General features: G+C 43.7%; 1 protein-coding gene and 3 long non-coding RNA genes across 5 annotated transcripts in view; 2 read left to right on the forward strand and 2 right to left on the reverse strand.

The window, feature by feature from the left end:
- The window catches only part of TRIM24 (tripartite motif containing 24), a 36,283-nt gene extending 30,318 nt beyond the window's left edge, over positions 1 to 5,965 (reverse strand). The window contains exon 1 of one of the 2 annotated variants that reach the window (XM_081928203.1): positions 5,441 to 5,965. In XM_081928203.1, the coding sequence (XP_081784329.1) occupies positions 5,441 to 5,822 (382 nt within the window). In that variant the 5' untranslated portion in view covers positions 5,823 to 5,965. The remainder of the gene's footprint in view (positions 1 to 5,440) is intronic. The other variant, XM_081928202.1, reaches the window with a different exon arrangement.
- Positions 1,366 to 14,465, forward strand: LOC309379380. The gene is made up of 2 exons (XR_014172466.1): positions 1,366 to 5,094; positions 12,937 to 14,465. It is a non-coding gene; the product is annotated as an uncharacterized lncRNA (long non-coding RNA).
- On the forward strand, positions 6,121 to 8,132 carry LOC309379362. The gene is made up of 2 exons (XR_014172448.1): positions 6,121 to 6,491; positions 6,560 to 8,132. It is a non-coding gene; the product is annotated as an uncharacterized lncRNA (long non-coding RNA).
- Positions 14,437 to 16,838, reverse strand: LOC309379382. The gene is made up of 2 exons (XR_014172468.1): positions 16,759 to 16,838; positions 14,437 to 16,393 (listed from the first exon to the last, which is right to left on the reverse strand). It is a non-coding gene; the product is annotated as an uncharacterized lncRNA (long non-coding RNA).
- Between the last annotated feature and the right edge of the window lie 392 nt (positions 16,839 to 17,230).

Below are 17,230 nucleotides of genomic sequence, written 5' to 3' on the forward strand. Positions count from 1 at the left end.
GAGCTATGTGCATATAAACCATTCAATTTCTAACAGATAAATGAGTAAACTAACTTGGAATGTACTGATTGCATTGGTGTTGTTATGTCAAGAACCTCTAGCCAGCAGCCCCAAAGCTAGTCCACCAAGCATTCCTATTTGACCCGTAAGACTGTTTTGGTTAAGGAACAGAATTATAGCCATGCAGATCAATCTCTTCCATTCCTTCATTGCATTTTAGTTCAGCAGAGCATCAAAGTTGTGGATGAAATTTTCTAACTGTTCTTAAAATTCTGTCACACAGATCTCAATTGAGTCAGCATGATAGCACCACATGCTGAATAGCAGTGACTGTTGTTGCTGACATCAATCTGTCAATGAAGTGTGCCTCTCGGGGTGAAGTCAAACCAGTGAAGAATCACAGCAACTGCTGTGGCTTCAGAGACTGTTAACTCATAACTGCTGCTTTCCACATTTGGCATTACACTGGTACCTCTGGTTACTAACTCAATTCATTCCAGAGGTCCGTTCTTAACCTGAAACCGCTCTTAACCTGAAGTACCACTTTAGCCAATGGAGCTGCCCGCTGCTGCCGCACCACCAGCACACGATTTCTGTTCTCATCCTGGGGCAAAGTTCTTAACCCGAGGTACTACTTCCAGGTTAGCGGAGTCTGTAACTCGAAGTGTTTGTAACCCGAGGTGTTTGTAACCTGAGGTACCACTGCACTTGCCTACAGGAGTCGTACAAGACACATCTAACCATATTAGGGACTGCACTCAAGATTTGTGTAGGGTTTACTCCTTAGCCTTTTCTTCTCCTGAAGATGTCCCACAAGACACAGACACAGGACGGAATTTTCCTCAGGGCTTACTCCTGAAGTCTTTCTTGCGAATGAATATATCCACAAGACAGCGGAAGTATAGGATCAGTTTTTCTTCTCCCAGGGCTACTTTCCCAGGTTGATGGGCCCCAGCAGCAACCACTTTCTTGACTGTTGGTCACACTACAGTGGTACTTCAGTTTTTGAACAGCTTACTTCCCAAACTCGGAACCCGAACGCTGCAAACCTGGATGTGGGTCTCCTGAGCTTCAGTTTTTACTGTTGCGGAGTTGTGTCCCCCCCCCCACATCATAATTAAGGCTTTCCCCCTCCCGTTTTTACCCTTAAGCAGCAAATTTAAGTTGTCCCTCCCATCGTAATTAAAGCCTTCTGTTTCTGATTGCAGTGTTCTGACGTGATATTTGGTGCTTTTGTTTTTGCTGCCATTTCATTTTTGTGTCTGTGGCTTGTTTTTCATTTTATGATTGATTGACTGTGTGACTGTGGAAATGGATAAAAGCCATCCATCCAAACAATGACTATCATCAGTGCAGGTAAGAAAAAAAAATTTTCTGTGGTGTGGCCACTGTCACATGCTGACCGCTTCTAGGAGCCACAGGTGAGAGCTGAGAGCAGCGTAGAGACCAAAGGTGGACAAACTACCCCAGGATGAGTACAATGTGTCTCCCACCAGAGGCAGTACTCCTCCCCTAACACCTCATACACCCCAATAACAGTGTTGGGGGCTATGGATTTGTGAAGTTCTTGAAAGTACACAGGAATACACTGAAGCTAAGAGGCAAATAACAAAATAGTCCATGAGGAAATCCCTGCACTAAATATGTAGTTTAAAGTAAAAAGTCTAAATGCTGACATAGGGTTACATATATAAAGAATACAATATACTGTACAGGCACCCCATGCAATCTTCTTATATCTTGGGCTGGAAAGTATGAAACACTGCTACGTGCATGTGTCATTAAGATCAATGAGGCAAACACTAGGGACTCATTCATAGTTGTTTAATGTGGATAGTAAGCATCTTGTACTTCCATTAATTATCTGTTATCTATATGATGTTCTCCTAATCACTGCCTTCTCACACTTTCCCCTCCCCTAATCCAGATTTTTATCATACCTTTTCCTTTTCAGCATATCCCTGGCATTTCTGAAACTGTGGTTTTATTATTGATAAGTGTTATAAGCAACCCCGAGCTGAATTTGCACTGAAAGATGCCCTAAAATATTTTAAATAAATAGTAACCTCTAGTCTCACTTTACAAACATTTTTCTCAGCTGTACAATACAGATGTGTAACTGCAATTTGCTTGCATTCTTTTTCTATCCAAGTCTCTTCTTGCATACCCTGTTCTTGTACATTTTAGATTGTATGCTTCTTGGAGGAGAAGAACCTGTACAATTTTTGTTCACTGACTTCTGTAAACTCTTGAGCCATGTATAGTGATGTCAGGATAGTAACAATAGTAAAAAATGAAAAAAGTAGTTGCAGAAGATTGAAAGTCACAAAAATGGAATGCTAAAAGAGCTATTGCAGAATGAATTATGTTCATTAAAATAACATGTGACCAAAGTATGTAAAAGCCACAACACATTTTAGAATAGGGGTGGCGGGTCCCAGCCCACAAACTGAATTAGTCTCACCTGGCCTCCTCTTGGGACTGCCATTTCAGTCAACACACACCTACCTGCCCTACACCTGGTATTATAGTGGTACCTCTGGTTACGTATTTAATTTGTTCTGGAGGTCTGTTCTTAACCTGAAACTGTTCTTAACCTGAAGCACCACTTTAGCTAATGGGGCCTCCTGCTGCCGCCGCCGCCGCTGCACAATTTCTGTTCTCATCCTGAAGCAAAGTTCTTAACCTGAGGTACTATTTCAGGGTTAGCGGAGTCTGTAACCTGAAGCGTATGTAACCTGAAGCATATGTAACCCAAAGTACAACTGTATATCAGCGTCATGCAGCAAAGTAAAAAACGCAGAGTTTTCACAGTAAATGAATAAAACTTTACGGAGGCAATCATACTTCTTTACAAACACATAATGGAGAAGAGCAAAGTAAAACAGAATAAGATTAGACAAGGCTAGAGAGCACACTGAGCCCATTGTATTTATCTTTCCTGGCTCTGAGTGTCTTCCTGTAATTCAGGGGTCAGCAAACTTTTTCAGCAGGGGGCCGGTCCACTGTCCCTCAAACCTTGTGCGGGTCCGGAATATATTTTTAGGGGGGAAATGAATGAATTCCTATGCCCCACAAATAACCCAGAGATGCATTTTAAATAAAAGGACTCATTCTACTAATGTAAAAACACGCTGATTCCCAGACCGTCCACAGCCGGATTTAGAAGGTGATTGGGCCGGATCCGGCCTCCGGGCCTTAGTTTGCCTACCCGTGCTGTAATTGATACAATATTTGTACAAGGAATGAGTCATAGAGGATGAGTCAGAGTGAGTCAGCACTTTTCAGCATTTTCCAACACTTTCTACCCTTTACTGCTTCTGCTCTCAAAGACCTTTGTCACATGACAATCAGGTGTGGGGTATGTAAAACTTGTCAGTGAAAGAGGGCTTATGATCAGCTGATGGTTGGATCTCCAAAAGTCCTTTTCAAAACACTGTTCAAGTCCAACCCCCTATAATGAAGAAATCTCAATTAAAGCATCAGTGGCAGATGGCCCACCAACCTCTGCTTTACAATCTCCACACCTCACTCACAGGTCCTCCTTGAATTCCAGCAGAAATAAGCTATGGCTGTCTCTCTGCCTTTCTAGTCTGCAGCTTTTGCACCCAGCTTCTAGCTAACAGCACTCAAACTCTATTCTGGCCTTTTGTCTTTCTAACTAACAGACAGTTAAGGGAGGAAGGCACACTCATTTGTCATCTAGCACAGAACCACTTGTTTTGCTCCCCTACTCACTCATACCAAAAGGCCATAACCAGGCAAGTCTGGCTATTACAATAGTTGAATCTACACTGGATCTAGGAATTAGAAGGGGGGCTCAGGTATACACCCTAGCAGCCCCCAAACTCATAACACGGATAGGAACTTTTAGAACAAAATTCCAAACTGGTATATGGTATTTGTGGTCTGGGAAGTGGAACAATGGAAAAAAGAGCTTTTACTCCTTACCATGCAATATAATAATTTTGCTATGGACGAAAAATTATCAGACAGGTCAAAAGCTGAATTACCTTTACAACAGACATAAGAGAGTAAAAAACATGTCACTGGAATAATTGTATATAGTTCTTAAAGTAAGAAAAAAGCATATTATGCTTGAAATTATGTAACGTATGGGAAATCCTGACAATATAGGAGGCTCATGGAAATTTTTTAAAAGAGAGATAAATATATAACATGCATAGATGACTATCCTCAAACACACTTATCACTATTAAAACAAGCCATCTCCCTCAAGCACACAACATACTTACTATGAGCCAAGGGTTAGTGACAAGTGTTAGCTATATCTGTCATCCAGACAAAATATGCACACAAATAGCTCTTTTTTCAGCAAAAAATGCACTTTCTGAAGAAACTGGGAACTCCAGAGAGGGACAAGAAACTCTCCCTCCAAAAAAACAAAAAAAAACTACCAAGAAAAGCCTAGCCTGCTGTACCTTACTGAAGTACAAAGAAATAACAAATTGTTACTACCCTGTCATCTTTGTTGAGCAAAATGAGGACTGATGCTACAGCTCTAAAGCTTTACTTTTGAAGTGCTTATCAGCCCCAACATCTTCAGTAGAGGAACGAAATAGAGTAGACAGTTGCCTTTTGGACTATGCTGTTAAGCACAAATATTTGCTTCAGCAAGGATAATAAGGAGCCCAGCCCCTGAATGGGGAGTTCTTGGCTCGCATCTATGCTAGCACAGGATGCAGTGTATAAACAATGGGAAGTTGCAGTCCATTATGGTTTCTTTCCCAAAGGTGGCGTTTTACATCGGATCTCGGCGCCCCACGTTTAAAATCCCACAAGTTTCCTGCACAGCAGCATAAATCCCAGAGCTCTGTGGAGAGGCAGAGAGCCTGTGTCTTCATAGCTCTTGCCTCCACAACCTGAAAATGACCACATTCCTCCCCCCCCCCCCCCACTATTGTTTGCTTTTCGCATGCCAGCTCCCGGGATACTGGGTCCTTCGCACGCCTGCTTGCCTACAAGTCTCTCGACGGCTGCCTCTCAGCCTCTGCATATTTACGCACCCGACGAAGCAGGCTCCCGACTTGACTACCACAGCTCATGCCGCTACGGAACCAGGCTCAACTTGAGGTAAGACTCGGCCCAGGAGCCCATTTTGTGAACCCCGGGACTCCTCTTTGAAACGTACGTGGAGAAGAATGCTCCCCCCGCCTCCCCTCTTTTCCCCACTTCTCCTGCCTCAGGACTTGGGGGGAAAGGATTTCCATGACAAAGAGCGCTATTGCAACCTCAGCGCCACTTTTCGCCAACTGAACCCTGCCTCGGTTTGTCTTTTCTTCCGGTATCAAGTGCTGAGAGGAATCGCGACAACCGCCCTCTCCCGCCCGCCTTGCTCTGAGGTAACTACGAGCTCTTCTCCTCCTCCTCCTCCTCCTCACCCCCAGTCGTGACACGGCCGCCGCGCGGGCTTCCTTACCCGGGTTGCAGTGCAGCGGCGAGGGCGGCGTGGCGACGGGCGACGAGGGGGCCGGGGAAGGCTGAAGCAAAGGCGGCGGCGGAGGCAGCGGCGGGTCTTTGGGGCCGCCGGCTCCCGGCGAAGGCGCGGCGGGAGGCGGCAGCATGAGGTAGCGATGCGGCGGGGGTAGGCAGCGCACGCAGAACGAGTGGAGGCACGGCAGCAGCTTGGGCCGCCGGCTCTGGATGTTCTGGCCGCACACCCCGCAAGTGTCCAACAGGTTGAGCCGCGACTCTCCGTCGGCCCGGTCCGCGGGGCCTTGCCGGCTTTCAGCCTCGTTTTCCCCACCCATGGCGACAGGACCGGCCGGGGTGGGCCCTGCTCCCGCCATAGGCTCGTCCATTGTTCGGCGGCGGCGACGGCGGCCACTTCAGGCGCGAAACGCCTCTCTCCCAACGGCCGCTTCTGCTCTCACGCCCCCCCCCCCTTCTTACAAGCGGAACGCCCGCCCCTCAACGGCCGCTGGGAGCAGCGACGTCGGTTGCTCCTTGACCGAACCCGGAGAGGAGGTCGCCAGCGCGCACAGCCGCGCGCGGGCAACGGCTACCGATGCCCCGCCCCCTTCACGCCCCCTCCGGTGACAGGACCGCCGCTTCACGCCACGCCCCCTTTATCGACCCCTTCTAAGCTCCGCCCCCTTCTCCTCGGGGTTCTCGCCGTAGCCGCCTCAGAGTGTCATTTTCCTCCTCAGGTGCCTGGCGACCGTTTGGATTCCAACTGCTATTACGTTTGTATAAAAGGTGGGATTGGCAGGCTGTTCTGGGCTTGGTCGAATTCGGGGCGGGGGGGGGGGTCATTTCGGGCCATGGGAGAGAAATAGCAGGCTGGCGGCTTAAAAAGGACGAAAGACGCCTAGAGGAGGAGGAGGAGGACGGCTTGTGGTAGGTGGTTGTGGGTCAATTTGGTTTGCTCCTAGGAACCAGCGATGGGGCTGAGTAAAGTACTAGTGAAATGAGACTGTTTCCACGACCTCCTCCGCCCTAGTGCTTTGCAAGCCCCTCAGAAAGAGCAGGTAAGCACCATCGAAGCAAATGGTCGGGTGGGGGGAGAGTGAAGGTATTAACTTTTTCCTTTCTGGAGCTACACCCCTGAGGGATGCTGAGCTCCCTCCAAGGAGTTCTGCAGGGCAACTAGTGAAAGGGAGAGCCCGGGTGACCAACCTCCTCCCCAGGTCTGCAAACTGGCCAGCACTTCAATGTCAACTCTGCCAGAGGTGACGCTTAAGAAAAACCAGGATCTTCTCTCCTCACACCCCACCCTTGAGAAGACTAAACCCAGAAATGGTCCAAAGGAAAACCGGAACATGTCCTGAACTGAGCTTCCTTGAATTAGAAGGAATATCTGTGCTCTCCCAGAATGTCGGTGAGCAAAGTGGCTCCTGAAGCAGGAGAGAGATGGGAGGAGATGCCAAAGACCGACCACCCTTGTTTTTCTCCAGAGGACAGCTTGCCTCCTCAAGAAAGAGCAGCTTTTCCAGCAGAGCTGATGGAACAAGCCGGACTTCTCATCTTCCGCTGAGGCATGCTACTGGAAAAAGTGCACAATTCGTAGGGAGTTAGTTGGAATAGTAGGGATGAGTGTTGGTTTGGCTGTACCACGATTGAGTGGTTGGTGACCGCTCCTATAATGTTTTGCTTTCTGTTTACATGGGTATGGAGGAGTATTACTTGCTGTGTGAGTTGATCGTTTGAACTGTCTGCCCAAAGGCCAAGAAGCAGCAGAGAAAGTAAGAGGCTTCCTTATTCAGAAGTAATAAAAACATATACAGGAATGTAGCCATTTGGACCATACAGACAGACTAACATATGTTCTAACTGGGTTAAGGAGAATACCACATTTATCTGAGAAACAAGTGAAACTTCTGTTACTATGCAGGCCTGCTCTGAAAGAGACTGTATCCACCACCCAATATAAATTTGCAGTGGAAAGATGGACAGTTGCTGGGACAAACTCCTGGCATTGCAGGGGTGTGCTGGTCTAGCAAAAACACTGTAGCAGACCTGTGTTTAAAGCACTGCCATGGAGCTGTATATAATCCTACATTACTGGTACCAGTCTGAATATGTAATTGAAGCTTAGCAGACCACAACTCTCCCAGTCCTTAAGTTCATGTCTCTGAGGGCAGTAACACTCCCATTAACAAATTGCAAAAAGCTAGTTTCACAAGGAACAATTTGGTGGAAAGAATCTTGAAGTGAAGGGGTAGCAAGTAAAATCCACTGTTCAGAATCCTGTTTTTATCTTGAACAAGATATTTATAAATAAAAGCATGTATAACCACAGCTCACAGGAAATGCCTAATTTCCCTTTAGGTCAGGTCATCCAAAAAAAAAAAAGGAACAAATCTGTTTGATGCTGAAATACCTGAACATTTTGTTCCCTTTGGAGTAGTAAAAGAAAAAAGTTGAAATAAATGGAAACTGGTCATCTTGCTGATCATAGGAAACCTGAATTAAGCAGGGAGGAGACAATCATTTACCAATGTGTCTCTGCATTTTGACAAAGACTCTTAATAGAATACTAAATGGGCAAAATCATAGTGGTCCATTAACTAGGTGTGACAGGGCAGGGGGAGAAATTGTCTCATTTATTTTGTTCATTTATGAATCACCTCACATGAAACACCTCAAAGCTATTAACAATAAAGACATCAGTAGTAACCATTTCAAATGCAATACAGATACACTGGAGTAAGAATCTCTGCTTCAAATGCTTGTTGAAAAAAATTATATGGAGGAAATAATTGGGGAGCATACAGCCTTTGCTCAGCTACTTGAAATTGACTAAGTTCATGTCAATATCATTTTTAATAGTTTTTTATTTTGCAAATACAACAAAAAGGGAATAAAACTCACATTAACAGAAACAGTAATCCTGATTTAAACATACCTATTAATATATGTCCAAATAGTGGAATGTGGGTGTTTATCCATCCAGCCTTGAAGTATAAGTCTTTTAAAAACTATATAATCCCGACACCACAGGAATATCATTTAAAAGTGTGAATATCTGCAAGTGTCAAAGGTTTTCCCTAAAGTTAATATGAACAATCATTTATTAACAGAAAGAGAACACTACAGGACATTCTCACGTCATATGCCTCAAAAAGCATATCTGTATTTTGTCATCAGTATATATCTGAACTAGGCATTTCCCTTCTATCAAGATGCCGGAGAGCCCATTATACTCAGAACCTCAATTTCTGTTTAATCAGTATTTGCTTTAAATCTGAAGAAACACTAGATACAGATGCTAAAGCAGCTCTCCCATTTATTGAGACGAATGGAACACACCCTATTCCAGTCATCAGTAAAATGCTGAACAACTTTCACCTTTCCAATAAACATTTATAAACAACTTTTGTATTTTAAGTCTAGATGTCTGCAAAGATAAAATGATTTCCTCTAAAAATATAGGTGATGCTGAGATGCTCAAAGCCAATGGTCCATAAATGCACTCTAAAAGGTGCAGTAGTGGAAGAGTTACTGCCATTCGGCACTAGCTATCCAACTTGAAAATGACAAATAATTTCTCCATCTGATCCTATTAACTGATCTAATGTATAAATCCCAGCCTGCTTCTTCTACAAAAAAGGACTACCTCTCTATTTTCAAATCCAGGTTACCCCATAAGGTTGTGAAGGGAGAAATGGCTTCCCCCCAATTGCTCCCAAGTTACCTTAGAACAGACATAGGCAAACTTGGCCCTCCAGATGTTTTGGGACTGCAATTCCCATCATCCCTGACCACTGGTCCTGTTAGCTAGGGATCATGGGAGTTGTAGTCCCAAAACATCTGGAGGATTGAGTTTGTATGCCTGTTTAGAACATATTCTTGTTGTTGTTTAGTCGTGTCCGACTCTTTGTGACCCCATGGACCAGAGCATGCCAGGCACTCCTGTCTTCCACTGCCTCCCACAGTTTGGTCAAACTCATGTTTGTAGCTTCGAGAACAGTGTCCAACCATCTCGTCCTCTGTCGTCTCCTTCTCCTTGTGCCCTCCATCTTTCCCAACATCAGGGCCTTTTCCAGGGAGTCTTCTCTTCTCATGAGGTGGCCAAAGTATTGGAGCCTTAGCTTCAGGATCTGTCCTTCCAGTGAGCACTCAGGGCTGATTTCCTTAAGAATGAATAGGTTTGATCTTCTTGCAGTCCATGGGACTCTCAAGAGTCTCCTCCAGCACCATAATTCAAAAGCATCAATTCTTTGGCGATCAGCCTTCTTTATGGTCCAGCTCTCAAAACCATAGCTTTAACTATACGGACCTTTGTTGGCAAGGTGATGCCAACTTCTAGACTAGTATAAATGTGAAAACAGAAATAATGGAAAGTTTTATTGTTTATCTGGATGTTAAATACTAATTAATGTATCAGGGAACGCTGACTGTGTTGACCAAAGGCTGTTGACTTGTCAGCTTAACCTTTACTCAAATATGAATGACCTGTGTTCCCAAATATGAACACTGTGCTTTGTGTGTAATTATAGTTGGTAGGAACTAATGTTGGCAAGAATTAATATCAAAAGTTGAATAGTTTGGTTCATATGTCAGGGTGGTTTTTTAATGGGTGTAGAACATACAGTTTCTGAGTAGTTAGCTACATTTTATCTTAGTTATGGCAGATGTGCACCTGTTTGTGAATTAACTCTGCTGAGTCTGTAAAGAGCCAAGGTCACAGATCCGAGATATATCTGGACCTCTAAGGGGATCCAGTGATGCTGTAACTATGTTCTTAAGCTGTTGAACCTCAGTAAATTATTACTGATGAGCTTTGCTGCCTGCATGTGTTTCTGCTTGGGCACAGCACTGAATTTCTTCTCCTACTGCACATGTGTGGGCACTCTTTTTCTTACCTTTTCATGTGCATGCACTGGAAGTGCTTACCCAGGCATGGAGCCAGGTTGGTGACTGGATTTTGCACCAGCCTGGCATGGTAGTGAAAGGTAAATAACACTTTATATAGCAATAAAAGACATTAAGAATGTTAGTAAGGTAATTCAATGCATATAGGGATACATATATTCATATTTGGAAAGTATTAGTTAGCTTGAACATGGTTATAGCATAAAACTGCATAGATCCAAGATCTATGTTTGATTAGGTTAACGATTAACCATTGTGTGATCTGCTTTTGTTTGTTGTTATTGATCAAAGGTTAGTTTATTGTACTAGTATGACTTGTAGGATGTTCCGATATGGAGATGTTGTCATGGCTGATGTGGAATGGACAAGATGGAACTAGTTATGTACTTAGCATGATGTAAGCTGTATGTAAAAGAGTATAAAAGGCTGCGTGAAACCTGTGATCAGTACAGTACTTATGGGACTGTCCTTTACTGCAATAAAGTTAATAAAGGGTATTGTCTTGCTGGAATCCTTGGTTGCATTTCTTATTGAATTTCCTACCAGAAATGAACCGGACAGGGTTAATTTAACACAAGCAATTGTGGTCCACTATGCATCACACTAACTTGAAACCCATTGGGTGACCTTGGGTCAATATAGCCCTGTCAAACAAAGGGATCATTGTCAGACCTGTCCTACAACACCCCAGGCTTATAATATTGGCAAATAACGTTCCAGCACCCAGCATAATCACTCCTGCAGTAAACACCCCCTGTGACGAAAAAGTTGGTTTTGCTGGACCAGCTGGATCAAAATGTGCTTGTTTTTTTCTTGCTTTCCCTGCCAGCAAATGGTTAATGAATGGCAGCCTCTAATTGGCTGTGGTTCCAGGAGGGAGAGTTTAAAAGGAGGGGATTTGAGAGAGGAATAATAATAATAATAATAATAATAATAATAATAATAATAATAATAATTTATTATTTATACCCCGCCCATCTGGCTGGGTTTCCCCAGCCACTCTGGGCGGCTTCCAACTGAATATTAAAAACAATACAGCATCAGACATTAAAAACTTCCCTAAAGAGGGCTGCCTTCAGTTGTCTTTTGAAAGTTAAATAGTTGTTTATTGCCTTCACATCTGCTGGGAGGGCGTTCCACAGGGCAGGCGCCATTACCGAGAAGGCCCTCTGTCTGGAGAGGGTTGGTTGAAGTGGGTTGGAATAGAGGTTGGAGAGGTCAAGAGATAGGTAGGGAGACAGGTTGAGGTAGAAGTGTAGCCTTATTGGACTTTACCAATTGGTAGGGTGTGCGTTGCTCCTGGATGGGAGGAAGGAAGTCAAATGACACCGAGGGTTGGTTCAGAGAAAGAGTTTATTCTGCTCTCCGGATAGCAGAAGGCACTTGCATGGTCAGCTCACAGCAAGTCCAAAGAAATGAGAAATTTCATGCAGTATATATATCCTCCAGGCACCCTCTCCCCACTTCCCCAGGAATTCAAGCACGTCAGCTTATACACGCAAGTTGACATCCATGACCATAAACAGTTATTCCTGTTCCGGCACTCTTGACCATAAAAGGTTGTTCCTGTTCCTATTCCTATCTTGGGGCAGGAAGTCACCAACTCCTAGCACCATTCCCGGGTCTCTTGTCAGACTTGACAAGGTCTTTTGTGGTCAGGATGTAAGATAAGACCCAGACGCGTCATCCCTGCTCTACTGGAACTGGCAAGGTCACTCATTGCCGTCATGGACTGATAAGGGAGAGAGCTTTGAGCACTTGTTTATACAGCTGGGTTTTGGCTCAAGAGCTCAAGTTAGAGCATTTTAGAAATGTTCCCTTGGAGGAGGAAAAATGGGGATTATGGGTCAGTTTCAAACTGACTGCACAGAAACCCATTCCTTCAGAAGGAGTGAAAGCAAGAAAGAGTTGGTTCTGGAAAACAAAACCACAAAAAGAGTGTGGTGTCCTGTTGGAGGAACAGACCTGAATTTTACTGGGAGGCAGAGGTTGAGCCAGGAGAAGTAGGAGCTGGAAAGGTACAGCCTACTTGGGACTCAAATCTAGTCTGGAGGGGAGAGATTCTTCTAAAGAAAAGAAACTCCCAAACCCAGGGAAGGGAGGGACTGTGGGGAATCCTTGGGTCTATTGCTTTAGGTACCTCAGGAGCTGGATTGTTGAAGGGGGTGAATAACTGAAAGAAAGTATCACCGTATAAAGGAACCAAACCGATAAGGCAAAAACAACTGAGGACAGCATTAAAGTGAAATTGCACTCTATCACTGAAGTAACCATTTGTGTTAAATACTATCATGCCTTAAATAAATCTTTATTGTTTATTTAAAGAAAATCTGTTGAAGACTCCAGCTTACTAGAATTCCCCTCACAGGATACTCTGGTTTAGAATTTAAAGAGGAAAGGAAAAGAAACCTTCGGGTAAAGGGTTGTTCAGTGAGGTGGGGGCAATTTATCTAAATGGGAGCGGGCCCGAGGCATGAGAGGAAAAAGTGCCATCGTCACCCCCCCAATATGTTTTTCCTTCTCTATACCATAGCATTTCATGTAAATGAGCATATTGTTTAGTTAATATTTTCCTATCCCACCTTTCTTCCCTCACAGAACTCAATCCACTATACATGGATATTCCTGGAGGCACTGATCTACCTTGTCTTCAGTGAAGTCACTTTATCATATGCCTTCATATCATGCCTTGGGATTGTGTAAAAAGTGAAGACCTTCTTCTCCCCAATGCATAGTGGATGTAGCTTTTCCATTACAAAAGAAATCTGGAGCATGCATGATGGAATATCTTGATTTCATGGTGCTTGGCCTGCCCTTTATAATGAGGAAGTAAGCAGACAGCAAAATTGAAAGATGTGGCCTTGAATTCCTCATTCCTTTTAGTTCCTCAAAGTTTAAAGTCTTTCCGTTTGAGGAACTGAAAAATGGGCCTAGCACATGGGTAGGCAAACTAAGGCTGGATCCGGCTCAATCACCTTCTAAATTTGGCCTGCACATGGTCCAGGAATCAGCGTGTTTTTACACGAGTAGAATGTGTCCTTTTAATTAAAATGCATCTCTGGGTTACTTGTGGGACATAGGAATTCGTTCATTTATTATTATTTTTTTCAAAATATAGTCCGGTCCCCCACAAGGTCTGAGAGACAGTGGACCGGCCCCCTGCTGGAAAAAAATTGCTGACCCCTGGCTTAGCACCATGAAATCAAACCTGGAGTCATTCAATGTAATCTCTTTGCTGCATAGGAAAAACAGGCATATTTGCATTTAGACAAACAGTGACCTCACCTATTTACATGAGCTGGACAAATTTGCAGAAGATATGCACAAGGTTTCAAGAAATATGGTCAAATTAGCTGCAGGATGAAGAGCTCACACACCTTCATAATCACAGTTGGTTACAGGAAACAATTTTCTGTAGCTTGTTTCAAAACACCCCCCCCCCAACGTTGCTTATGAAATCTCTTGCAATAACTTGTGAATTAAAAGCTAAAAAGTTTGAGCAAGTGGTGTTTGTAGCTATTGTGATGTTCTGTGGTTTCTCTTGAAGGAAGCCATTTTGAACCAGAGAAGAGGGGAAAGAACATTGTGACACTATGAAAGGCTTGTCAGGGCAGGACTAAACAATGCAGTACATCAGCCTTCTCCAACCTGATGCCCTTCAGCTGTTTTAGACTACATCTCCCATCACAGTTGGGACAGATGAGAGTTGTAGGCCAAAGTAGCTGGAGGGTACCTGCTTGACAAAGGCTACAGAGAATGAACGGCTTCTGCTGAAAGCAGTAGTTCCACATCTCCCTCTCCTGCCCCCTGGAACATCTACCAAAACAAAAGGCATTGTGTGATACCACCATGCTGAGATTATTCTCACACCTGCTCCACCTCACTGGCTGCCATTTGCCAGCATTCAGTGTGCTAATATCAGAGCTTGGAAAGCTTATCTTAAAAAGGAACTACTTATAGTTCAAGTGCAACACGCCCCAAAAGTTCTATTTGTGTTTTCACATTCTAGTTCATGTTTATCCCTTTACAAAATGAACAGTTTGTGTTCAAATCACAGTTCAATTTAAGTTCCTCCAAATGTGTCTCAACCATTTCCCCCCAGCATCCAGAATGTTACAAGCAGCTGGCTGAAGGGTAAAATATATTTTAAAAGAGTAGAATGTGAATTGATTTTTCAACAGTTATGGTCTTTAAGCTTAGAGACCCAAAAAATCTTAAGGGTAGAAAATGCATGTAAGAGAATGTTCAGTTGGGCAGAAGTTCTGCTAGTGGGATGCCTACTGATAGCCAACTGTGGAAAGCCTCAAAATTGGGTATTTTGAGGGCAGTGGGCAGGAAAAGGAGCAGAGCTTACCTCATGCTCTCACTTGATGGATCTAGGCCCAATGAATCATGCCCCATTTCCCAAGTGGCATGAGCACCAAGGCTGCAAATGTGATGGTAGCTCCACCACTCCATTAAGCCCTGCTGCTGCTCGGTCAGGATTTAGATTGCAGCGTAAGCCTATAATTTCAGCATGCAGGAGCATGTGAGTCTGAGGAACATGTGATTATTGCAGCCTACTAAGAAAAATGATACGAAATCAAATGTGACAAGTGCGTTTGTAGACTGAAGACACAGGTTCTGCTAATGTTTGCCCTGTTGAAATTAATGCTGTGTGCACTAAGTGCTTGAGAATCAAAACTGATACCTTAGGCTAACTGTTCCTATCATGGCTTTTAGAATAGATCTCACATGAAAAATACTACTCACCAATAACATTATTTAAAAATAACCATTTGAAGCAGATGTAGAAAATTTGGAGACTCTGTCATGTCTAAAGATAATATTTTTGCAAAATATATTCCTATCTAGGCAATTTGTCAGTTGTTTCATCTAGAGAATGTTCTCACTGCAGAGAAAATGTGTCAGGATTTCAGTGTTGTGATTTATGATTCTGTCATAATGGCAGATGTTCCCTCATGTATCTTTGATATTACAAAGCTGGAGCCATTGTGTTCTTCTCATTTTGACTAATAAAAATAAAGCCAAGATAACATCTCAGACATGTTTAGGTTGCTGATTTTCCCACTTGATACTTTTTGGTAAGAGCTTATAGAGCTAAATCTTGCACTGAGCGATTTTCATCCTCAAAATTCACATGAAATAAATCTGCTACAATTGATTGTCCATTTTCTTAAAAACAAAAACTTAATTTTGTGTATTGCCTTATACTGTATAGGTGTAGTGTCCTGTGTCTACACCTTTTCACTTCCCTATTGTTGTTGTTGTTGTTGTTGCTGCTGCTGCTGCTGCAGTTTAATAAAATTGACTTTTAAAATCTGCAAATGATTATTAATTTATTATTACAAATGCATTGTGCTGAATCCTGCTTAAATAATTTTTAATTGAATAAAACTCATATAATTAATCAGTCTCTTCCCCCATATCAAATAAACGTGCATATGGGTAAAATCCTGTATGCAGATGACATAAAAGTCTTCTCTCATTTCCATCAGGCACCGGTGAGACAGTGTACATCCTGAATTGGAGAAAGGCTGAAAAAACAGACTCAAAATGAAAATATAGAGTGTTGGTGAGTGTTTCCTCACCCAGGTAAACTGTATTCAACTTGTTCTAGAAAAGATTATGCTCCATCAAAAGCAGGAATGAGCAACCTGTGCTGTTTCAGATGTTGCTGGACTATAACTCCCATTATCTCTGACTATTGGCCATGTTGGCTGGCACTGATGGGAGCCTGGAATCCAGCAACATCTGGAAGGCCACACGTTGCCCAACATTATCATTAAAAGCTTAAGTAGCTTCTGCGGCTCCAATTGCCTTTTATCAGCTGCAGCTGATACACCAGCTGTGATCATCTCTGAATGAAGATAGCTTAGCCACAGTTATCCATGCTGTGGTGACCTCGCATCATGCATTGCAAGTAGGGCTCCCTTTTAAAACTGTCTTGATGAAACTGCAGGTCTATTAACTAGATCTGGGTGTTTTGATTATATTTTGCCAATACTTTGCCAGCCGTACTGGTTCCTGATAAGTTTCCCAATTTAAAGTGCTACTTTAAACTTAAAGGTAAAGGTAAAGGTACCCCTGCCCGTACGGGCCAGTCTTGACAGACTCTGGGGTTGTGCGCCCATCTCACTTGAGAGGCCAGGGGCCAGCGCTGTCCGAAGACACTTCCGGGTCACGTGGCCAGCGTGACATCGCTGCTCTGGCGAGCCAGCGCAGCACTCGGAAACGCTGTTTACCTTCCCGCCAGTAAGCGGTCCCTATTTATCTACTTGCACCCGGAGGTGCTTTCGAACTGCTAGGTTGGCAGACGCTGGGACCGAGCAGCGGGAGCGCAACCCGCCACAGGGATTCGAACCGCCGACCTTTCGATCGGCAAGTCCTAGGCGCTGAGGCTTTAACCCACAGCGCCACCTTTAAACTTATCAATCCCTAAACAGCTTGGAAACAAATCACCCAAAATATTGCCTCCTTTCACAGATGCCTACCTGAACCATGAGATCTTTATCCTCTTCAGAGGATAACCTCCCTGCTAACAAAATGGAATGGCTGTTAAATAAATAGCTTCCACTGCATAACTTCCTCACAAACTGTGTGAACCATTCAGGATGGCTGCTCAGCCAACGGGTAGACTGGAAACAACCTCACTGTCAGTCTCATCACACTTCTGCACTGAAGATGGTGGGGTGATTCTGTTCAGCCAACAGATCCTCAAGTATATCATCACCTGGATAGAAAAGAAGTGATAGTTATACCAGCTTTATTTGATTTTGGAGAAGATCACCGTAGATGTAAATTTTAAAAAGCTATGGTTGGAGTTGTGGTGTGCTTCAGTTATAAATAGCCTTGTTACTGGAATCAATTAAAAAGGCAAAGTAGTCTGATC

The sequence above is a fragment of the Podarcis melisellensis genome (assembly GCF_964234715.1).
Source record: "Podarcis melisellensis genome assembly, chromosome: 10".
NCBI lineage: Eukaryota > Metazoa > Chordata > Lepidosauria > Squamata > Lacertidae > Podarcis > Podarcis melisellensis.